General features: G+C 41.8%; 1 protein-coding gene across 1 annotated transcript in view; it reads right to left on the reverse strand.

Annotated features, from left to right (window-relative positions):
- Positions 1-10892, reverse strand: part of LOC104400867 (zinc finger protein DPF3-like) — a gene marked incomplete at its 5' end in the record, with an annotated part of 37403 nt that extends 26511 nt beyond the window's left edge. Inside the window, 4 exons of the mRNA XM_010016177.1 lie at positions 3053-3091; positions 4132-4227; positions 8106-8239; positions 10735-10892. Coding sequence (XP_010014479.1) covers positions 3053-3091; positions 4132-4227; positions 8106-8239; positions 10735-10892 — 427 coding nt within the window. The remainder of the gene's footprint in view (positions 1-3052; positions 3092-4131; positions 4228-8105; positions 8240-10734) is intronic.
- Positions 10893-25793: the final 14901 nt, after the last annotated feature.

The following is a 25793-nucleotide window of genomic DNA, read 5'->3' on the forward strand; positions in this document are numbered from 1 at the left end:
CAATAACAGAGAACAGGAATTACCTAGAAAGGTCTCTGCTGTTCTGTGTTCCTACAACATACCAAGTTGGCAGCCCTGGAAATGGAAAAGCTCTTGTTTCTCCCCAGCACAGACTGCTCTGTCCTGAGCTCCTGTGGTAAGAGTGGAATTCCAGCATCAGAGCTACTTGGTCCCGACCCTTCTCAGCTGAGAGGCCAACAAGAGGACAGCTCATACCTGTCCAACGGTAGAGGCTGTGACATGTAACTGGGAACTGAGCCAAGGCCTTCAATTCTTTCCTGCTCACTAATGTACAGTGTGTAGATGACAATAATTTTAGACTTGATCTTTATTAGAGGAAGTGATCTGCAGATGGATGGCTAGACAGCCCTTTATTACTTCTGCCAGATACTCTATTCCTGTGTAAAAGCAACAAAATTGTTTCTGCTGCTCCTCTTATTAAACTGTTGATGTTTCTCACCCTAGACAAGGCTGCCTGACTGAAATCCTTTAAGCTTTTGTATGTGAAAATAAGAAATGGACAGAACTTTGTCAAGTAAAGCTGGAGAAGATGTATAAATTCTGAAAATATTAGTACCCCAGACACAAAGGGTACATAGGACTCTGTCCCTCTTCTGTGGAGTTGGGACTGAACTAGTACTATTGAAGCTGCATTCCACTGGACATCTAAAGAGAAGGAACAAGGAACAGTTTTACGCTGGCCTGCCAAAATCTGTCAAAACAGGGATTTGCAGAAACTTCACACATTGTTTCCCTGGGATTGCTCAGGTCTAACTCTTAACACAGTCCTGAAGGAAAGACATAGATTTGCAGTTGTCTGGAGTGGGCAAATACTATTAGGTATGACAAGTATAGCCCTGCCTTCTGCAAAGACTTCTGTGCAGATCAGCACACATGTGCAGAGTGAGATATGTAAGGGTGAACTGAAAAGCAGTTTCACCCTGGAAAAGGCCCCAGCAACAATTGTTTGGTGGAAGCTACTTTACTGACCGTATCACATATAAAACATCTTACTAGTCGGCAATATTTTCCCTCTGACTGCCAGCTCTGTAAACTCCCTCTGGGCTATGAAATCAATCCCAGTCTAGTTCTTTTCTTCCCTCACTACTGCAGTATGTGCTGCAAGCTGAATTTCTGTCCATGGCAGCTCCCATACAACCCTCAGCTCATCAGAAAGTCCTCAGAGAGACAAGCGATTGGCCCTTAATGAATATTTCTGCTGATACCTGGATTAGGATCTAATTTCTCTATCCTACCAGCTGCACTGGCTTTTTCATGGCTGTGTAAAAAGCTGTAAAGTCTTTTTTTGTCACTAGTCAGTAGGTCTGACTTTTTACACACTGAGAATGGATCCGTTGAGTAAGAAGGTACTGTTTTTACACAGGCACCTTTCAGAAGAGGATGGTAATTTCAGGCCTGTTGCTCAGAGTTTCGCTAGTCTTACAGCCAGCTGTTTCCCTTCAAACTGTTTTCTACAGAAATGCAAGGGTACAGCGTTCGTGGCGTGACCGCACGTCAGATATACTTTCTCATATGCTGAACACACAGGGTGAGATTTTTCAAGTCAATGACTTTCAATGGAACTTGGGTTCCTAAATGTCTTTAGTTCCTTTCAAATTGTCCCATGGGATATACAGCTGACAAGCAGACAATCTGTACAGGTGCAGCTGCATTCCTCTCTTATCTCCTAGCAAACTGTCCTTCCCGGCTCCTACCACGTTCTCCCTGTCCAGCAAAGGTACTCAACAACTCCTCCTGAAAATCCATCTCTTTGGCCTTCAGTGTCCTTCATAATGCTCCCACAATTTCAGAGGTAGCCTTGAGGGTTAATAAACTGAGCAGCTGCCCCAGAGGCACTAAACTGAGTGCCTCATGCTTACTGTTGGCACTCAGGTCTGTGGAATTCAGTCATCCACAGATGCCTTCATTCTCCTGAAGGGATGCAGCAAAGTCTATAAGACTTGATGTGTAAGGCCTGGAAGCCAAGGCACAGCAGCCTTCAAGCACCACTGAAGCAGTCGGAGAGAGTAGCCACAGGGACAGATGGGGAATCCAGGATTAAAAATAAAATCATGCTGAAGGGAAAGGAAGGGGCATGTGCAATTTGGAAAGTCCACAGCAGTAATTCCGTCACTTTAATCCTGCATCGATGCTGTCAGCCTTCTCAGTCCTCTGAATCCCCAAAGGCCACACTCTGGTGGATCTAGTTTCCTATGCATGTCCTTCCTCTCTTCTGTCCTCTAAAAATACCCTAACCAATTCCTTCCCAGAAACAAAGTGCTGCCCAGGTTTCATGTCCTCTAATTTCAAATTCTTAGCCTCAATTCCCTACACTGGGTCAGGCTCACATTAGAAAAGGGCTGCTTGAAGAGTAACAAAACACTCATGACCAGACACAATTCAGGCTTACCAGTTTTCAACAGTAAAAGAATCTGGCCCTAATTTTGAAATCCTAATTTATACCACATTTTGCTTTGGTTATTGATGCCATCAAATAAAACCAAAAACTGCTCAAAGTATTTGGCAGTCTTCAGACTTCTCTTTTTTTTGCACTGAATGAAGCCAGGGCACTAGCAGAGCAGGAGTTAGTTGCCAGAAAAAGGCAAGAGATCCTGCTGCTCCTGTACTTAATAGGGGGCCAGTTCTAGGGCAGAAAATAAGACATAAATCTTTGCTTTAAAAATGAATGGGATATCTACTGCAACTCCTTTCTCTGCAGTAGCAGAGAAAAAGTAGTAAGAGTTATTCTGAAACGGTTTCCTGATCAGGGGAGTAAAATTTTACACATAACAGTAACTTCAGGACTTTGTTTGTGTAGGCCTAGGATATATGAATACAGGAAATCCCCTTCTCCTGAGCAGTGTATCTCTTTTAGCTATTCACTTCCTTTCACTCACCCTGACCAGCATGTGTAATTTATGTGAGAGCAACTTATTAGAAAAGAGTTGTTAGCCTGGAATATTAGTTGGTTGCTACAGTCAAGCTTGTGTGCATGTATCAATTCTAACTCCTAGTTTTGGTTATTGGTTCATACAAATTTTCTGAAACTTACATTTTTCTGGAAAATTTTTTTCCAGGTGGGGGTCTTTGGCTAAGAAAGAAAGAAAGAAAGAAACTGGTTCAGGTGATTTTGAGAATAAGGAAGATGAAATATATACTTATCCAATTATTAAAGTGCTTTGATCTTATATTAAAGGACTTAAGCTCCAAAATAAAGAGGAGCAGAAAACTGAAACAACACAACAACAGAAGAAACTAAAAGAGACGGTCTGATGCATCAGTACATTGCAAGTATTAAGTGTGGTTTCATGTCTCTCATTCAAAAGCTATTATATCCTGCTCGTTTGGCCTAAAATGTGGCCCTTCTTGCTTGACTCCTACAAACACATCAAAAGGTACTTCCAGAGCTCCTGTGCCCCTGCAGCATCCACTGGAGCCAAAGAGAGATGAAAATGCTCAAAACTTCTGAGAGTTGTGCTCACGCTTATTTAGATGCCTAGCTTACAAGGCCACAATTGGAAATGTTGCTTCCAAGTTTTAAAATCTTGGCCTCATCACTTAACTGGTGCTCTGCTGAAATTGTGAAAGACATCTTAGGTAAGAGAAGGGACACAGACTCCCCTAAGGATAAAATACTGCCCATTTTAAGCAAATGGAAGATTTGCCATGGGCTCAAGAGGGCCAGTGTCAGCCACAAAGTGCTACCTTGGAGAAAGCTGCAAAATGCATTAACACAGTTCAAGTTACTTTTATTAATATTGAATATTTTTTGGTCTGTCATGACTGAATTTGTTGCTTTTCTGTAATTAGTAAATGTTGTTTTAAAGAAAGAGCATTATAATAGCAGGATGTCATCATAAGTATTACACCTTACGTTACAATCATAAACACAACACTATAATAAATTTATCCCAACTTTTTACGCTCCAAATAGTCTTTTCTCTTAGTAATTCACAAAAATAAACTGAAAAAATTATTTCAAATCTTTGACCATATGACTGAAAATTACCATAGTGTTATCACTATCATGTATCCATGGATATACACTTTGCATATACAATACACGTGACACATACATGAGAAAGCAGATTTTTGCTTCCTTCCTTTCCTTCCAGTAAATTCTCCACCTACCCGTCCTCTAGGCCTGTTCTTTCGTTTTGGAATATCTTCTTCCAAATCCTCTTCTTCATTCACTTCATCTGCATTTTCATCATTTTCTAAAACCCTCTGTGGTTAAACAATAAACAGGAATGGTTAGAAGAAGATGACACAATCAACCAACTTCTGCTTTTTACCACACAAGACTACAGGTTATTAAATTACAGTTGATTAATGATACAATGCCAATTCAGATCCCAGAACCCCTACTTCTTTCCACTAAAGTAAAATTTGCTTTCTCTTCCACCCTCAGTTCTCCAATGAGTTCTTATTTAAAAAATACCACTGATACCAGTCAGCTACAAAAAAAAAAGAAAAGTTCCCAAGAAATAATAGTGGCATGACACAGCACTGATATCCCAAGACAACACAAGTGTTAGTATGCACAACTGCAGGGCATGTCTGGGAAATTGCTTGCATGATGTTTTTCATTTTGGTTTCTTGCACCTTAAATTGTTTTGTTTTCCTCTAATGTTGAGAATGCACTTGAAGAAGACAGAAATCAGTGGTTCTCCTCACAGTTTTCTTTGTTTAGCAAAAATAGAGAAAATTCCTCCATATATTCCAGCATGTTTAGTGCATCTAGAAAGTGATATCTTTCGGAGTTAACACCACATGTACAACTCTGTAAACTGGAAGCAGGGATCTCGCTGCATGGGAGTGCTGAGGAAGTACAGATCTCACTAAGGTTAATAGGAAAAACAGCAATAGTTCCTTCGATCAGTTAATAGGAATAATAATTCATCATCTCACATAACTGTGAGATTCCCAGGCCAGGGAATTTAAATCCTTTAGTACTGACCTTTTGGAAGGTAACCTCTATAGAATCAAACACAGGCTGGCCGCCCTGGAAACACGCACAAGTCTGACATTGCACAGAAAAAGGCAAGATAAATCATCACTACACTGATGTGAAAGAATTCCCACTGAAGTCCCCTCAACCCTTGGCATGCCTGCTAGAAATACAGAAATGAGCTCCAGTCACTCCTGCCATTCATGGGGTGGTGCCATTTCACAAGGGACTCATCTGGAATCACTAACTTATGTTTGCCATGCCACCGTACATTTAAATTACAGCATGCAACCATGATAGAGATTCAAATCAGTGACATTAAACTGATGGGAAGTTTCTTCAGTCCTGCTGTATTTTTCTCTTCCCTGTAATTTCTACTTAACAGCTAATTGAGAGCCAGCAGAGGGAGAACAGGAGCAAATCACAGTTGCTTTCTCTCCTCCTTTCATACCTCAAGCACCAAATTCTGAATTTGTGGGACAGAATACAATAGAAATTTCACTTTTAAAAAAGCCTGGATTTGGAAGACCAACTACACAAGTTTATTCTTATTTTATCAGCTAAATATTTAAGACTAATATTGGACAGTGTCTCTTTTAAAAAGTACAAAGAACTTTTAGAATGTGGTAGAGGATCAAGTCTTCATCTGGTTCTTTCTCCTTTTATTTTTAAATCTTAGGAGGCTATTAACGAGGTGAGATCACCATGACATGCAATTTCACATAATACTAGAGAACTAAATACTAGAGAGTATAAAAGTTAGGGAAGTTCCAGTTCTGCATTCGTAAAATGTTTCTTCAAAATTCATGCAGTTGCATATATTGATTGACCTCATCTTAGGAAACTGAAACACTTGGAAAATGTTACATACTAGTGGTATGTAATAAAATAAGCAAACTTACGGATTTGAGTTTATATATTCACATTGCTTTATATCTGCATGTATCTCCAAAAAAAAGAGAAGACTGCAACCATATCGTATGTGGGAGAGGAAGGAGCTAGTTTAATGCAATACTACTACACAAGAGCAGTTAAGAGAAATGTTACAAACCACTTTCTTTAAAATTGCAGCATCAATTTGGAAAGAGATAATAATTAACCAAGTGTGAATTTGGTGACACTGCCAGGGTAATGACTTTAGTCCTTAATAGAAGGGCCATAGCCTCTCTGATGCATGATCAAAAGGCTATTCTAAGCTTTCTCTGACACACATTCAATACCAATTTATTGTAGGGCAAAATCCTCAACCCTGTTAAATACCAGCTGTACAGCAGATCCCAATGACCGCATCTATTTACCAGGGGAACTCTTACCCTTTTTAGCAAAGTAACTTTTCTTTTATATTCTGTCTTTCAAAGAGTTTCTCAGCCTGATATACTTCAGTGCGGCTATGCACCAAGTCTCCTCCTCCTGACAGATACTTTGAGTTTGAGAGGGTGGTAAGTGGCTGGGACTGAGGTGGGAATTACAATTATGTCCCTCCCACCTGCTCGCTCTGCCCTGCACTGAGGCTGGGCCCTTTCAAGTTACAGCATAGAGGAGCATGCAAAGGAACAAAAGAGAGATTTGCATTCTCTTATTTGTCATAGGGATAAAAGGCACTGATCAAGATTTTGACCTGGTACAGCCTAGCTGCCAGGTGCTGAAGTACACACTGAAAGCTGGCTACTAGTAAAGGCTTCAGCAATCATTGTTGTATAGATTAAATCCAGATAAGCTATGTTTGCATAAGAAACAAGAGCAAGACATGCCTTTTGCATGCCTTTTCCAGTGCAACTAGCATCCAAGTGACAGTTTATCTGAGAAATTTCTGTATGTTTTTGCACCCCCTCCCTGCTCTGCAATGCCCAGACTTGTGTCAGTTCCAGCATCTCTGAAGTCTCTCTCCTTGGATGGCTGATGAGGATAATTTGGGAGCTCAGATCACACAGTGACATTCAAAGGCACTTGTTGATCTCCTAAAGATGTGGCACCATGACTTCTTGTGACCTTGGAAGCAGGTATAAACAGAGCTTTAGGGCTTTCAGCTTAATGGACTCAGATATACTACTAAAGAAGGAAACACAGATAGTGCCTCATGCCAAGCTTTTCCCCACTCCATGAGTGTGGGATACTTCCTCTTTGATGGGGCTCCTTTACCTGTGTAACTGGGAATAGTAGACCTAATTTTTCTGCCCTTACAACTGTGAAATTTCTTGCAAACAGACCAGTAGGACTGAACTCGAAGTAATACAGATTTGATGCCCACACTCTTCTGTTTCATTTGGCATGAGGCTGCCCACTCAAATTTCTACTAGCTGTACGTATAGATGCAACACGTTGCATCTCAGCCAAAATTGCCAAGGTTGACATATTGCCTATGGTTTTCACTAAAAATCACTAGTACACTCACAGCACAATGGTGCTTTAGCATCACCAAAGATGTGCTGCTGTGGGAGAGGCTCACTTTCCTAACGATTTAAGATGTCTTTATATAGTGACATGCACTTTTATAAGAACCCTTCATACTAGCTGAATTCCTTCTATGGCAGACCCACAAATGTGTTCCTACTTTTAACTGTTAAAATGAAATGTATTTCAGGATTAAATGGAATCCTGAAAACTTTCAAACCATAATATATGTGAAGTAATATTTCTCATTCCTGCATGACTAATAATAACTGAGATAATTAAGATTAGAATATTTCTAATTGTTTATTTTGCTTGTATTCTTCCTAAAGGAGTCTCAGGATAAAAAAAGACAGGCAAGGCAATGACACATTTTTGTCTACAGTCAGCAGCTGTGAGTCCAAATTCAAATCCATGTCCAAATTCACTTTAAATATGAGGCACTAAAATTCAGTTTATGGTTGGGGCCCATTTCTGCTTGTCAGTTTTATATGTAATCGTCTCATAGTGCTGCAAAACAAATTCCAACACAGGAGCTGTGCAGAACACAGCCAAACGACCGAGATTCTTGTGACAGGAGAAGTGTGCGAGATCCCGAGTTCATTTTGACCATCACAGTGTAGCACAAAGGTTTGATAACGTTTTGACAGTAGGATGACACAACTATCAACAGATGCACTGTTCTGCCACAGGACAAAAATCTGCTAGGCTTAGAGATAAATTGTGAAATCCAGCCCTGCTCTCAGGGCATGGGGCTCTCCTTTACCTGGATTTCTTGTATAGTGTCTTCCTCTTTAGTGTCTGTTTTTTTCTCTATTCCCTCTCCACGCAGCAAGGCTTCCAGAGTTGTACTTTCTGAGGTGAAACCATCCTTTTTCAGAGGCAGATCAACTTCTGAAAAACAAAACACACTGACTGTATGTGTCTCCCCCAGACAGCTAACAAGCAGGACAGAGATGACAAGCATAAGAATGACAGACCTTCAAGCTTGTTTGTTTCTTGAAGGAGAGTTCTTCATGTTCTTCGTCTAACAACTAAGGATCTCCATATAGGATTCATTTCTATCTTACTGAAAACCTGGCATCTTTTAAATCACTGTGTTTGCTTACAGGGAAAGAAGGCCGGCTATATTGCATCAGGATGAAATAAAATTCCTTCTCCTATGTAAATCCCTATGCTTCAAATAAAGAACAAAACCAGGACTTTCTAAGATACTGAAATAACAAATATGAAAATCTGATCTCCTGAAGCAGAAAAGTAGTTTAATGTAATTTAGCATCTGGCATAGTTTATACAGCACAGCTTCAAGCAGCAATCTCCTACACCAGAGCATATTCCACACGTGGGGAAAGCAGAAAGCTAAAGTGTGGGACCAATGCTGAGAACTTAAACTGAAAAAACAAAGGGATGGGTCTTGAATTTTTATGTAATATTGACTAGATAAAATCTTCAGTTTCTTTTAAATGGGTCTATACCAATGAAGAAACCAGCCAGCACAGCTAAGAGTGCAGAATCTAGCCCATAAAATAGTGACCCCAGTCACTGCAGTAAGAGCCAAAAGCTGGCACGGGACTCCAAAAACAGTGCAGGTTTATGAGGAAGCTTGATACAACTTGCCACACAAGTGAAGGAACAAAGCCCTGTTCCCGTTCCAGATGCTGCTACTAGATTATGAGGTGACGCAGCAGACAGGCAAATACAGCATGTTAATTTTAGCAAGATGTTAAAATACACCTAGGGAGGAATTCCGTTTTCCTTATAGATCCTTGCCTCTACCCCACTCATGCAGGGGTTCAAGTACTCCGCCTTCTGAAATTAATTCCTTCCTCTAGGCCAATATATTTATAACGTAGTAATGTACAGGACTGATGCTCACAAATCAGCATCTGGTGTCCTTATATCAGAGCTTGGTCTACTTCTCATCTTTTAGGACTGTGTTGCGTTCCTGAAGCTCCCTGCCTTTCTATCACCCACCAAGAGCTGTAAACACTGCAGGGCAGAAATTCATGCGTTTATGAAGTCCCAAATCACTCCTGCAATCCAAATAATGAATGGACACTTCCACCTGGGACAGTAAAGTATAATCTGTTTCTGGAGGCCAGTTGTGTCCCAGGAATATGTTTATTGCATATATGAAAAACTCTAAGCAAGCAAATGATTCAGAGTCCCTAACAGCGCTTCCACAACATGCTTGCTCCAGTCTTCTGAAGTGAGAGAGCATTGCTCAGCCAACAACCACAGAAAATCCAGCAAGAATTCCAGAAAAAGCTATTCTATTCATGGAGGGAAAGGCTGAGTACAAACCATGCAGAAAACCCAAACCACTGGGATTTTCAAAGGAAACCCCCAGGACAACCCACACAATGAGATGGGGTCAGCTGTGAATTGAACCCCCCTCTCATCACAAGGAGGTCTATTCAATCAGGCCTCTGTTTTCAGCATTAAGCTCTTCCTCCCCACCCCATTATGCCACCTTCCCCAACTTCTTCCTTACTTTAGCTATAAAAAAGACATAAAAATCAACAATCACAGAGATTGAATTTCCCTGTATGAACTCCTCCTTCTGGATGTTAAATCCAGACATGTCAATAGAAAGAGGGGATTTTAGACTTGATTTATGTGCAAATCCCAACCCTTGAAATCTAAAGTCACTGAGGAATCTCCGTAATCATCTCTGGCTGTGGGCTTGGCTTGGTTTCAAAGTCCTGTGCTTAGGTGCAGAAGGGCATTTGCTCTGTATTTAGAACCCTGTGGGACTGCAAAACCCAAGGGGTCATCCTACATTCAGCAAGAGAAGAAGCTTCAAGCAAGCTCAAGGGCATCAGAAACAAACATGTCTGCACTGTGATGAGCTATGTCTGTCTCTGGATGCCGATACTCAGCAAACAAATGCATTAGAAAAGGGAATGAGCAAGGAAGAAGTGAGAGATAAGTAGAACGTATATGAAAGTAAAACTACCCCGTTTGTTCCAGAGATACTGAACATTAAGTCAGAGGGAAAGGTAGGTTTTAAGGTCAAAAACCGGCAGCTGTCTTTAATAGGCATGTTTGTTTTGTGTAGTGCTGCTAATTCCCACCAGCAACACTCCAGGAGACTTTTCATCCAGTGCTCTCAGAGCATTTTTTTACTATTAAATTTAACATCCCACTGGCGAGGCGGTGTGAGGTAATACTGCTGTTCCCATCTCACTGATGGGGAGATTGAGTCACCAAAAAGTTAACCTAGTGAGCAGGAAATCCAGTGAAAAGAAATTCAGGACAGCTGCCTCCCAGCTGCCCACCAAGCTGAATCCTATTCAACTCCATTTTCTTCTCCTCTGGTAACTTCTAGGAGACCATTTTCATTCCAAAGGAGCTTTGAAAGTGGGAAATGGCAGAGTTTATCTTATCTGGAATGTGAAGTTTACAGTATAAAAATCTCCAGGGGCCCAAAGACAACCTCTTAGTAATGAATTCAATCTTTGTAATGAATTTGATCCTTCCTGGAAGATGGCTAGTCCGTAAAGGACAGTAATGAAGACAGGAAATTATGTTTCCAAACCACTTTTTGAATCTTCGGAGATAAAAATCTTCAAAAAATCTGAAAGATAATTCAGTTTGCCTAGAGAAATAGTTAAACACTACTAGGGATCATTAAATTCATTTCACTAAATCCCTAGATTCCTCCTTCCTTTTTAACTGTCCGGGATTTCCCACAGAAGCTAGAAAAGTGTATATTTCTCTTATGCCTGTACCCTGAAGAAAACTGAGAAGCCAACTCAACACCTGAAATGTAGTTTTTATGTGAAAGGACATGATTCTCCCAGACTTTGGGGACTGCTGTTAGGAAGCAACGTGGGCTGCATTCCACCCCCTGTCCTGCTTACGGAAGTACCAGCCAGTGTCAGAAGCTTCAAACAAGGCCAGAGATAGACTCTTCTAGGCTTGAGAAACATGACCCCACACTTGCTTCTGTTTGCTTTAATATTTGTTGTGCTACACTGTGCAGTCACATTGCATGCTGCAAAAGAAGGTATGAGGGTCTGTCAGGAGAAAAATGCAAGGAAAATCATGTATCCTAATACTGCATTTCATTCTGATTTCTAATAGGTCAGTCTTGAAGGACTAACACAGCAGCACTTCCCATTATCCTAAACCTGGCTTTTCTGGAAATACACAGAACAGCCCAGCTCTTTCTAAATTTTTATATACTCAATGTTTTCCCACCTAAGTGCATTCAACAGTTAAACTACGGTTTGAAAGGAGGTGTGTTTCACCTTATTTATTGCCTACCCCATTGTTCTTGCTGTGAGTTGTGTAAAATAGAAGTTCCTGACCAAACTTTTTTGTCATTTCTTTTTATTCCTATCCTTTCGAGGATAAGCAGCCACAATCTTTTCTATTACTCTGCTGTGGGAAGTTTTCCATATGGCTTTTTCCTGTTACAGTTCTCTGAACTTCCTCTTATGCCTCAATAATCTTCTCAACACGGACCAATACTGCACACGATATTTTCAGATGAAACCACACCTCCTATTTAAATAAATGCATTACAATATTGTTTATATTAGTCCTCAGACAGTGTCTAAGCTGCATACCAAGCAGAATTAGGAACCTTGTAATAGGGAGAAGAACTTCCCAGAAGTCATACATTCAAGCACACGGATCAGTTAAAATGTCCATCCCACCACCCATTCACCAAGCACATTCAGATCTCCTAAGGAGGCCTGCACAGACCTCCCTGGCCATGATGGTTCTAAATAACTTTTACTATGTACAAACCTTTGTAGTTTACAAGGTACTCCATCTCTCCAGCTTGTTCATTACTATATTATGCAACACTGGACCAAACACCAGCTGTTAGCCTTTTTCTATAATGAAAGTTCTTAGTTTCATTTTGTTCTTTGCTTCATATTCTATTCTAAAAGTTTTGAGCCAATGTTTTGTCTCTCTTTGTACATCTATAACATACCAAAGGTGTTCAGAAAGTGTAAGTAAATCATTAACCCTGTTACCTATCAGTCCTTCACAGATCATATAAAGAATTTTAAGAAAGTAATGATGTGCTTTTCCTTGGTAGTAGTCAGCACCTCCTATATCATCATTTCCCAGGTGCTTTACTGCTTATACCTAATTACTGTTTCAATCAATTTCTCAAATGTTCATGTAGAATTTATGGCTTTTTAAATCCTTGAGTCACATCCAAATCCTTTTTAAATATAGGTAATAACATTTCCTATGCATTAATTGTTTTAAATTCTTTCTATTGTAACTCCTAGTTTGTATCATAAGCTCTCCTTCAGACATTGTAATTTCAAAGAAAATAATCTTTATTACAAGTAATAACAACCAGTAAAAGCACTATAACCAAAAGCTTACTCTTTGTATAAAAAATTTAAGAATGTTTGTAAATAAAATTCCTTTTGATTAGTATTGAAAATGTAGTAACACCTGGTTGGTTTAGGAGATACAGGAAACAGTCAAAACCATAGAGAATGGAAGTATCAAATCAACAAAAATCATCAATGAAAAATAAAATGTAATTTAAGAATTCTTCCAGTTTTAATAAATCACAGTATTATTGGCGTCACAGCTAAATATTGTGCATACATTATAATTCAAACATGTTCTGCATATAATTAAAATTTATGTTTCTTAACTTGGCAGAGTCCCTTTCATAGTGATTAAATTAACATGGTTATTTCTGCTTACCAGCTCAGTGCAGCAACCTCTCTATTTATCAAGGTCCTTAGAGCACAGTGGTAGAATCTGAACGAGCACCCATGCCAGCATCATTCCTGTATCTGGTTTCTATTGAACTGCTGCCTCCAAAAGAAGCACATTTTCAAATCCTACAAAATGGTGGGCTTTTTCAAGTTTTGATTCACCAAAATAGCTGCAAATTCCTGTCCTTAAATATGCTACATTTGGTTTACAACGCACTGGGGGCTAAGCAACTTTTCAGTGTCTCTTTGAAACATAAATTAAAAGCAACCATCTCTTTTTCTATACAGTGCAATGTATTTGTTTTACAATGGATCATTTCCATCTCCACAGTAGCAGCTGCCACCCAAGCCATCATCTCTGTGCACTCGTAAGCAGCTCCATTTCCAGTTCTAATTGGGAACAGAGATACTTATTGGGTGAGTTCCAGCATGATCTATCACGCCAGAGACAGCTACTATGCAAACCAAAGCAATCCAGCTTCCAAAACCCCTCTTAGACAAACACTGACTTTGCACATAGATTCTTGCATTTTTGTTTCTTGGTGCTGTTTTTTTGGAACATAAAAAGTGTCAGAGGAAACTATATATTAAGAGTCCATGAAGTGCTGTTTAAGATGGATAAATCCAAGGATATTACCTAAATAACCACTACTTCTTTAAAATCGTAGAGGTGGTCTGAAAAGCCACCTAATTCGCAGCAAACAGAACCACTGCTGAGTGAATGCAGCCACTAAGCTCATTAAGAGGATGTGGCAGGATGTGTCTGAAAGTGCAGTGCAGTGGCTCAGCAAGCAATTAAATCCCATGACAGTTTAAAATGAGAATCTATCAGTGTCACAAGAGTGTGAAGCCTCAGCATCTCTGCTGTTCCCACCCCCAGTGTTTTATTTATGATGGTGTATGGGGAACATGGGAAGTCAAAAAGATTATAATGAAATATGCCATATAAAAACCAGATTAAGCCTGCTCTTCTTTGGGGAAATATGCAGAGAGAGAAGCTGTCTGTTAGCTGTCGAGTTTGCAAAAGATACCATCTTTTGGGATGGTGCTCTCTGCCAGCAGACAGAGTGCCCCAGGGGAAATGGTGGTGAAAAACCCAGACAAGCAGCATCCATCCATCCATCATACGCTCATCTCCACATCTCCAAGGCACAAATATAGCGTTAGAGTGCAAAGGGTGGGGGCAGGGGGGATGGAATCCCTAAGAAAGAAAGACAAGACAATGCCTTACGTGAATAGCTGGATTTTGTAGCTTTGCTGTGCGTGCACAACCAGACTCTCCTTAGCTTGTTTGCTCACTTGCCTGTTACATTCATGGCCAATACAGTGATTTGTTAGCATCCTCAGAATTGATGCATTCACAGCAGTGACCAGAACCAGGTATACTGAAGGCAGGGCTCTGTAAGCTTGTTTTCATAAGCGTGCCTCTGCCAGCACAAGGCAGCATGGATCTTCACTGCTCCTGCAGATCTGGATCTCCAAAACCCTTCTTTCACTTCACCATCTCCTGCTATCCCAGGGGCAAATGCTGGTGTTACTACTGTTACGTTTTAATCCTGGATGTTCCCCAGACCCTATTAACCCAGCCTGCTCTCCGAATACTGTTGCAATTCAGCACCCATCTGCAGCAAACTTGTCAGTGCCAGTTCTACACTTAGAATCCTCTCCAACCCTGGTCCATAGGACCTCTGGCCAGCCCAGCCCTGGGCATCCCCTGAGATTAGACTATTGATAACACAGACCCTCACAATGAGCCCATAAAGCCAAACAAATGCCCCTAGAGACTAGTAAACATCCAATTCACTTTATTTTTAATCCAAGCCAGACACAATAAAGCCATGGCTGTACTGGAGATTGTAAGGCTACACCAGTAACTCTTTGTTTTCTCCTGCCAACTGCACCCTCCAACCTCATGTATTTTATTGTATTCTCAAGGTAAACAGGGCCATGGTGAGAACAAGAATCCAGTCAAAGAGAATGATAAACTGGTTTTAGAAGCAAGACTATTAGTAAACAGGAGAGCATTTGTTTCCTCAGAAACAAACCATTTTATGTGGAAAGAATAGTTCGCAGGACTATCTGCCATTAAGTGAAAACTCCTCTGAGGATGGAGCCATGGGATCCTGTAAAGCTCAAAAATGAATCTCAGTAAACACTTGTTGCTAATTTTAGGCACTACTGAGGTTTGCTGTAGGGAGCACTGGGAGACTGGAACATCCCAATTTCTCCATAGCACCTCTTCCTGCAAAGCTGCTAGTCTCATGGTGAGGCTGAGGGGGGAGAAGGTGAAGAGATGGAAGAAGACAGTAAGCTATGACATGGAGGGACTGTACGTTTTCACTCTTCAGCCTGGGTGTAAACTGCAGAAAAATCAGAATACAAGTTTGAGTTTTAAGACCAGGATCCAATAGAAAGCTTCTATCAGCCCCTAGATGAAAGATGTCCCAGAGGCTACAACACAACAGGAGGGAGAAATAAGACAGAAAACGGCAGAGGCCCTCAAACGTAAGGTTAAACATTGTTTAGTTTAACCCACCATCAAAATGTGGACTTTACAAGCAGCTGTATTTCTCTGGCAGACTAGAATGTCCCTGTAAAATCTCTCAGTGAAAAAAAAAACCCAGCCCTCCTGTCAGTTGTCTCTTGGAAGTTCTTCACAGATTTATTTCTCAGCGTAGATATAAATCATTGTCACATATAATATACTGTACCTGCTTCTCAAAGACTGCCAAATTACTATATCAGGCTAAATGCTGGATCAGGTAACTACCCTCAGGGCTCAAATCACAGAGAAATATCTCCATTCAATAACATTATTCTAGCACTCATTTGTGTTCTGGTCACTCTTGCATTAGTGTTGTAGATGGACTCACACTGCACCAGGACTTTTGAAGCACCAGGCAACACTGTAGGCAATATCAAGAGACAGAGGCTAGGTAACTGCTATGATTTAGAGAAAATTCCTGAGTACAAACTCTATTCCTTTGGCTTTGCCCTACCCTAACAGGACTTCTGGTCTGTTTGGAGAAACAGAATAACTTGCCTACCTACCTGCAAGTGGCCACATAGATACACTCACAGAGATGGATGGGCCTTTTGACCCATCAGAAGAACCAGCATCTGACTATTGTCCAGTAACCAGACAGCTATCATCAAACACCAGTCACCCCCACACTGCACACTCTGCAAATAGTAACAGGGAGTGGGGTCCTCCACTGCAATCAACTGTACTATTTCCATATGTGACAACACTGAATAAAACCACTCATGCTGGATGCAGACTCATACATAAACCATGCACAAAACCAGCCATGCTGTAACCTTGCTGCAAATTCTGTGAGATGCTGAATAGCTTCTCATCTTCCTTATCGAGGACAGTGGAGGGGATACCTTTAGTAACAGATAAATCTCTGTAATGCAGTTATCTCTCAACTGCAGTGCACAAGCATCCCAATTAATTCAGTCTGGGCCTAGCAGAGCCGGCACTAAGCCAGAGCTGATAAACCTGCCAAAGCCAATCTGAGTCCTGCAGTGATTCTTGGGAGCCTGCTCTGCACCTTCTTATGCTCTGGACTGAGGGGGCTTATTTGAGGAAGCACCGTGCTGAGCTCTGCCTGGCTCCACACATCCACATCGTGCGGCAACTCCATTAACAAGGCCCTTCTAAAACCTGAAGTGCTGGGGAGCAGGCAGAGACACCCCGTCAGCTCTGAAGGCATCAGCAAGGATGCACCAGAGCTGATTAGCACCACCTAGCCAGATTACACGTGTCCCAGTGCTGATCCTGCACCTCTGTCCGCAAAGCTCCCACTTGCTGGAAGACAGTGCTCTGCAAGCCAGGCAGGCTTGGGAAGCAGGATAGCCACATTTGCATGGTGCCCTGTTTGAAGGAGTCAGCCATGCCATGAAGAGCTGGTTCTGCATCCCTGGCTCAGTAAATACCAAACCTGCATAAACCACTGAACAACAGAAGGGCCACAGCAAAGTGCCAATGATTTTAGGATGGGATAGGGAACAATCAGCCTAGATGCTGCACTTGGCATCGCTGCTGTATCATCATGTGATCTTGGGCCAAACTCTAACAAAGGTACTCTCTGCTTTTCCATCATCTGTCAAATGGAGATAGTCTTCATCCATCCTCTGGGGTCTGGTAGGGCTTGTTTAATATTCATAGGCATTCAGGCATCCAAATAAAATGCACCAAAAATACAAGGTGTTCTTACAGGCTCTCGCAAAGCCAGGTTTAAACACATTTTTCTTCCAGCCAAGAACAACACTGAAAAAGCAAGCCTATTTCTGCAGATAACAGATTTCAGTGGCCAATTCACAAATTTCAAGGAATGAGGATAATATTTACTCATACGGCAAGATGCATCTGACAGATGAAGCTATATAATTGAAAAATGTTATTATAAGAAGAAAGACTCTTAATAGAAAAATGGCATGACATGATAGTAGGTATCCTTTCAGAAATGTGAAAGAACAAAGCAAATCATCTACTGAGATGCTCAGATCTCCTGCCACAAAAAGGCAAGAAACTCCAAGAGGCCTATAAAGTGTTTAGACAAAAAGGTGAACTCTAGAATTAATAACAGAATGGTAAACAGGAAGATTAATGGCACCAGAGAAAATGCAGATGGTGAAGCCCAGCCTGCAGGCTCAGCAAGACACTGAATGGGGAGGGGGGAAAGGCAAGGTGTAAACAAGGTGACCTTCAAAGCCACGGGAATGCCTGCCAACAGGCCAGCCAGAGGGCATCCTGAGACACAGATGTGCCATCTGGGGTAGGCTGTCTCATGACAACATGAACGAGATTTGTCTTCTTCAAAATTTGCAGGGAGGCAAAATGGGTCGCAGCAGGAAATGTGACCATTCACCCAACAGGGGCACAACTAAATGCACAGGCTGGAAAAGGGTGCTGTCTATTTTGTAAGGAAAATATGAAAGAATTCCCTGAGCATCCCCACTCAGAGAGGTCTTGTGCCCACTTGTAAAGGCTGCTCACGCAAGGTGCAGAGGAGGAGAAAACAAATGTTTTCTTTGAGAGTTCATGCTTTAGGTTTATGGTAAAAAAGAAGAAAAAAAAAACCACCTCAGCACAAACTGCAAAGCAGCTCTTTTAACCGATGATGGTATAAATTTTCCCCATCTTGGCATAAGTCTATTCACTCCAGATGGCACATTTGGATTGAAAGCAGGTAAAGATTCCTCAGACGTCTCCATGTCCAATATTTGCCTTTACAGAGTTCCCTTGCTCCATCTCAGTGTTTAGCTGAGCCTTGAATATCCCAGTAAGTGCCTAGGAGATCATAGAATAGTTAGGGTTGGAAAGGACTTTAAGATCAGTTCTTTGCCTGCAGTAAAATGTTGGGGAGAGAAATGTCCTACCACAGTTCTGCAGGGAAGCCTGGCTCTTTCAGACTTGATGCTTAGATCATTGAGGTGAACCAGGAAAATTTAAAAGTAAATGCAATCACACATTTTTTTTAAACACATCAGTCAGACACCACAGCGGGGCAGTGCTAAGGGGAGCAATGCTACCTTCAAATAAGCCTTCTACAAAATAAGCCAAACATGTTCTGCTATAATATCCAGAAGCAAGAATTTTAGGGGAAAACAGAATAAGCAGCCACATTGCTGCTCATCATAGAAAAAAGCAGAGCCCAGCTGGGGGAATCCAGCAGGTAATGAATTCACATACCTCTCTTCCTTCAAGCCTGGCTCAAAATACATCAAATCTGAGTATTTCAGGCAAAAACTGGCCAATCTGAATTCAGTGCTGGAATCAGTTAATTCCATGCTAAGTGTACAGACATATCTGAATAGTTTTTACTCTGATGGGCTGCATATCAACTGCAATGAGGATCCTGACCACCCACTTTCACAGTAGGAACCACAGGTGCTGGATGAGCTCAAGCAGCTTCTACAAAGCCTGTGCAGCCCCAGCCCTGCTGCATCAAGCAGGCTTGACTCAAGAGAGCTTGTGATTGCTAACAGGAGCTGCATCATGGCTCTGGACAGCAGTACATACCTTTCTCCAGGAAACCCCATCATGTGGCTCTGTTGATGGCTGTCTGAATGGAAGAGGAAAGTACACACCTGAAAACACTAAAGTGGCATTGAGGAAGGAATCAGGATGAACAAGAGAGAAAAACAGTAAGATGGAGGAAAGCTATTATATTCCTTCTCCTTGCCTACTGCAGCTAAACCATGGCAGGCTTGTTCTGAAAACTGCCACAGAAATGTCTGAAAAATGGAAGCTCTGGACCTTGAATTATGCCTTTGCAGTGTCTCTCTCCTTTCTCCTCTCTGCTATCAGAGAAAAGCTGTAAACTGATCTTGAAAATATACATTCTGGGCCCTTTCCACACCTTACAAAACAAAGTGAAAATAGATGATAATGGGTAAGAGGGAGAGATAGCCATGCAAGGGGAAAACAAAGTGAAATAGAGAATGGTTGCTCTTCTCTCCTTTCCCCCTGCTCAGCTTTCATTTCCTTTTGTTCATCTAATGTTGAGCCAAGCTAAGCCAAAGGAGCTGCTGTGCTGGGCTACAAGATTGATGGCTGCAGGCAGACTCCACAGAGAAGAGACGGATGACTGGTCATTTCCCGCGATGCACTGAGAAACATCCATCCTTGCAGCCATGCTGAGCCCATTTGTGCTCCTTTTGAAAAGAGAGATAAACACAGGCAGCCGGAGGCACCTGAGTGTCCTTCTCCCGCAGAAGGACACAGTTATAGTCCTCTGGGTTCCTTGAGAAGGTCGCTCTGTCCATCCCTGAACATCTGGCTGTGGGATTTGCTAACTCTCTCCCTCCCCCAGCAATCATCCGTCTATTAGAGCACAGTGCAGGTTGGAAGAAAACGATGAAGAAAATGGTGTGACAACCCCATCAATCTACGGCTACACGCTTGGCTATTTAGTTTTCTTTACACTATTCCTAAATGCAGGGGCGGGGGGAGCATTGCTACTGGTATGAAAGAGTGAATTGTGGAAATGGCAACGTGGATTGGAGTAAGTCCTTATGACTATTAAAATGTTGTGCATGTACTAAAGCAGTAGGGAACTAATTAAGATTCAGGATTGAAAGGCAAAACAAAAAAGTTGGATGCACTCTGGTTCCATCTGTAGCACTTGCTGAGAGTTCAGATGTACTTGGGGCATCATCTTCAGCAGAGTGAGGTTAATTTTTTTTATTTTGCCCATCCAGATAGTAACAGAAAGCTCCCTGGAAGAATATACTGCAAGTATATTTATAGTGCAAATCCTGGTATAGCAGTTTCAGAGGCACAAAGCACTTAATCCTGACTACTTTCTATTTAGTTAATAGTGTCTTTGTTTGCTGATACTGTCCTGGTCTATAGCATTGCTCACAGATACAGCCTCTGTGTTTCCAGTTCTGCCATGCTGCTAGCTCACATAGGCAATGAGCAGACGTACTCATAGCATCATTTACAGATACAGCATCGCTCCAGAAATTCCTACAGCTATGAACCTCACTTTGCCAGAGTAGCACAGATCTGTAACCATGTCATTCACAGACACTGCACCAAGGAAATCACAAGAAGATACAAGTATTCACTATCTCTCAAAAACACAAAGAAATGAGTCACTTGCTTCAAGTGTTTAAGTGTAGCTTTAGCATTCTGTCTGAGCCAGCTTTATTCCCATCATGCAGTGCTGTTTATTTTAGGCCAACAACAAAGGGATTTTCACTACAGCTCTGTAGGACATGCACAGGATATTAATCATGACCATATGTGTTCCTAAGACATCAACCCCATACTTCCCGAGGGCAATCACATGCATTCAGAAGTGCATCATTTCCATCAAGAAGAGTAAAGTTTTCATCCTTTCTCCTACATCAAGAACCATAGCTTTAGCTGATGAAAATTGCCTCTCCCTGTAGTCTTTAATAGAACTGTACCTACCTACAACAGCTAAGGTCCTGACCCTAAATTACCTTGTTTGTTTAGGGGGAACCATGCTCCAAGTGCATCCTAAGTGAGATCTCTGGTCTGAAAGACATTCCACAGAAAAGCCACATCCATCTATTCCATTCTTAATTCCTCTCCAAACGTACACTGCACTGACCCTCCTTCCCCCATGGAGTTCCTTATTGGGAATGGATGCCATGGCAAACACCAATGGTGTCAGAATCCTGAAGCATAAAATACCTGTAATAAACTGTTAGGCAATCAAATGAAAAACGCGCAGAATATTGAAATGGATTGTAACTTAGTAAAAACACACTTAGCATCTCTCAGGTACAAGATGATTATGAGGTTATAGAATGTTTACTCCAGAGAACGGGAATGACCGGCTGAAGACTTACACCAAGGAAGGTGGTGGGAGGTGCAGGGATGTGGGAGGGGGAGCCATCACACTCACCATTGTACTCTCAACACATCTCTAAAGCTTGGCTTGTAAGATTTCTAACTGGACTTTATGTTAACATTTACTGCTCACTCCTTTATATTACACACCACAAAAAATATCATCTGCTATAAATTTTATATTTTGTACTATAAAACAATTTCATTTGCTGTGTGTCAGGAAAACAATAAAATTGAATAAAAGATTTTTTTTCAATAATAATTCGAATGCAATGATATTCCATTATATCCTTGCTATTTTTTGTTAATATTTTCTTCCATAAAATAGTGCACAAGTGCTACTTTACAGTCGCTCTATCAGCCCAGTGCGTTTATTGGGCTCTACCTTGCAGGATGCCAAGTTCCAAACCTGCAAATCTGGTCCAACCTGGTACTTTACATGAGGATTTAATTTCAAGCATGTGACAAGTCCCATTAATTCCAAAAAGATCACTCATGTTCTTAAAGCCCAAGCTCAGGTGCTTCCCTTGTCTAGGGTTAGACAGCTTGGCATCTTACAAGACTAAGCCCAGAGGACTTGATCCTATAAACCCTTTCTCATGTGATTACCAGAGAACTCCCATGAACTCACATGAACACATAAAATAGATGCAGTGAATTAGATAAAAGATACATATGTCCTAGGATCTCTTGTCCAGTACCTGCATCTAAACTACTCTGTGCTTCACAAAAATCCTTTTGCAGGTGCCACTTATTCTTTTCCATGCATCAGTACCAGCTGTACTAAGAACAGTGGCAGGAGCTTTGCCAGCAAAGCTGTTCAGGTTCAGCTCTAGCTGCAAGACTCCTACAGGGCAGATGGCTTCCCAGCCACCCCTCCCCTGTGCTGGAGAGCTGATGATTTGAGCCTGGGGGAAACAAATCTGCCAGGTTGCAGCATCTCCCTGGGTGCTATCCCCCGGCGCTTCCCCAGGGATTCCCACACCCCTTCCTCCTGACAAGCCACTAGGGATCCGCTTGGGCAACCCACTCCAAGGCCCTAGTCAGGGAGCACTGGAACACTCTTCCAAAGCCACCTTTTCCCTGAGAATCTCATCCTCAGCCTAACTGCACTCCCCTCTTTTTAGGGCTAATCTGTTTATTTCAGAAATAAATAATCCTGATCGTTACTAACAAATGTCAATGTTAACTTCACTGTAAGGGGATAAATCCCACAGCATTTTCCCTCTACAATAGGAATAGTATGTCTCCTAGAGACACAGCATCCACGGTCAGGCCTTGTCAGCTTAAGAGGCACACGCTGTAAAACCTCTTTCCAAAGACTCATCCTAGCAGCCAGATGTAGGTCAAACACACAGTAACCAAGAAAAGCAAACAAGCAAAACAATGGGCTGGATAACACAGAAAGGGTGGTGGCACTACAAGTAAGGTCCCTCTCAAGCAGCCCAGGTATTTCAAGCCAATGTCATCTCAGTTGCCTGAGCCCTCCAAGCTTTCCTCACGCCGAGCCCCAAGAGACAACCTGCAGTCGCACTGCAGAGCCTCTGAGGAGCTCATCAGCACAACTCATTCCTTCAACTTAATGGCCTACTGTAGTGACCAAAATATTTTTCAAAACAGCCTGGCTCCAAAGTCATCATAACTCTACTTTCATAAACATACTAAATACAGCTGAGTCTACACACAGGTGGAAAAATCACCACTAAGTGGCTGTGCTGTTTCTGAAATAACAACGGCCTCATGTCTGCGAGTTGCTGCACATGCAGCCTATGTTCCCACTCTCGGGGATGAGACCCAGAGAATTCAGAGATTTAAGTTTCCAAAACTGCCTTATCTTGTTCAGTTGCTACTTCCGCCTTAGCCTGATGAACAGAGCCAGAGGGGGCTGGCTTCAATGGGCTTTTGATCAAAACCCAGAGAGGTCCCAAAGCCCAATGGCTTCTTCACTCAGCTTTCTGGCTGGGTGGCGAGGTGGCTCAGCCACACCAGAACCAGGATTAATCCCAGATGACTCACAGGAGCAATCTTACCCGGCTAACACAGTTCTCCTGGTAAAACTGTGCATATAAAATACTTGTAGTGACCTGTTCCAGATCCCACAAATGAAAGAAAAACTATTTACACAAAGTTAAGCCTGTAAATTCTAGCAGCATGACTGCAGAGCTAAGCAGCAGCAACTATGTTTTTGTTTTCTTGACTGGACTATTTATAGAATATCATTTGCTTTTCTAGAAATGAGTGTCTTTGATTTCCATACCTGCAAAATCATGAAGTCCCATTTGGGGAAAAATACATATTCACTCACACTCACTGAGCAGAATTAGTCTAAGAATTTGCAGCATATCATGTAACAATACCCAGGAAGAACAGTGCATGATTTGAAAGAGAAGTAAGCACAGGCCTGGCAGCCATGACGTGCAGGAGGCCAGCTCATCAGTGGCCAGACTGAAGCAGGAAGAATTACACTGTGCAAAGCTGGAGATATCTAACGTTTACCCTGCACAGCCAGCCTTGCAAAAACTGGCTCAACAGTTCGCCTATGGTGAGTCTCTATATCTGTAGTTAAGGGTGTGTAACAAATTGCTCTTTTTCATCACCATCCCAGTCGGTACACATAAGCCCAGGTTTTGCACCAGAGTTGGTACACTTTCATACCAGTTTTGCAAGGCTTCATGCTGATGCCTAAAACATTTAATACTGGCACTTTAAAGGCTTAGCAAGTGGCATGCTTTATTCATACATTCCTTTAAAGTTCTCCTGTACCCCTCCCAAACTCTCTAAAAAGATTTATTAACTATCTGTTAGGCACTTCTCTGAGATAGACCAATGAGGTCAATGTTTTAGCACCTCCATTTTATACACTGGGAAGCTGAGAGAAGAGATATTCCATTATCCCTGGTGCTGTGTACTCCTGTATGGGGTGCAGGTGATGCAAGCATGTGATAGTGGGGCAGGACATTAAAGGCAAAGGTTGGCACCTCTACTACAGACTGGCAATGGGACAAAGATATTTCACTGCAGGACTTCAACATCGTGATTCAGTGTCAGTGAATACATGCAGAGACAGGTTTTCTGGTATTCTTAGTGCCGCATAAGAAAAGGAAAGCAAACTTTATTTGGCCAAAGATTTGGGCCAGCAAAGATCCCCACCGTAGGAAGAATTTAAAGGTGGTGGATGAGATGGAATGGAGTCTGGTTAAACGGAAGCTGCTTTGCAAGGAGGCCACACACTGATGAGTTCTCTCTCAGTGACAGAAAGCCACTTTTTGTAACCCAAGTCATGGCTGGATGTGTAAGTGCCATAGAGTAGCAGCTCCTGCCTGTGATGCCATGTCCTGCTGCAAAGGCAGGATTAGTGGGGAATTGGAGTCTACTGTTTTGATTCAGTAGCATTGATGGACTCATCTGTAAGCTGCAGGCTTAGCTGATGAATAAACACCTACCTAAATCTAGGCCAATATTTAGGTACTTTGCTGGATAAGAAGCCCATTAGAGAAGGTCTAGGAGAAATCAGTATTTATTTTTTGTTTTAAATAAAAGCTAGAGTTGGTAAAAAATTAATTTTCCCCCCATTTGCATGGGAGGTTCCAAATTTACTAAAGAATCTACAGGAAAAAGACAGGGTGTTTAGGAATTCCTGCAGCCATGATGAATATTTCCTTTTTCTTATACATTGAAATTTCTTACCTAAATCTAAAAAAAGAAAGAAAAAAAAAAAAAAAAAAAAACCAAAAAAAAAAAAAAAAAAAAAAAAAAAAAAAGCCAAAACAAAGCCACCATCCAGCATCGTGGCTCCCAGGCTTGGATGCACAATATACAGCTTCAGTTTATTGCAAAGTGCTACAAAAATGTGACACATGTAGGTACGTAACAGACAAATGTCAGGATTCAGCATGGACAGCGTGCAGATGTGTGCTGGAACACATCAAATGATGATTAAATCACCAAATGAGAACTGAAAATTATCCACCCTCCCTGTCACAAAAAGCTAAGGATTTCTTTTTGTTTTCTTCTGCGTGAGGTGTTAAATATAAAGCTTGCTGGGAAGGGGTGAAAATGAGATCTGCTCTAGCTCAACCGGAAAGTACAGAATCCATGTGGAATCGCCCAGTAAGATTCTTTGACGCAGCTTCAATTGTGAAGCTCATCATTGCCCACACTGTGATGTTATTTGACGTCTGACCGAACACTTCACCTAACTGCACTGCAGGACTGATTCTCTGGCACCACCTACCAAAATCAAGCCCAGTCTCTAACACACAGTAACTCTAAAGCAGGCTATTCTGCTTTAGAAGGAGCAGGCAGGAGGTGTGTTAAAGAGCTGGCTCCGAGAGCGGGCTCGCCCCGTCCCATCCCTGGTTTCACCGCGCCATTCCAGGAGGAATTCCTGACTGACCCCGAGGAGGTGACC

Source organism: Nestor notabilis, unplaced genomic scaffold, assembly GCF_000696875.1.
Source record: "Nestor notabilis isolate BGI_N333 unplaced genomic scaffold, ASM69687v1 scaffold32656, whole genome shotgun sequence".
NCBI lineage: Eukaryota > Metazoa > Chordata > Aves > Psittaciformes > Psittacidae > Nestor > Nestor notabilis.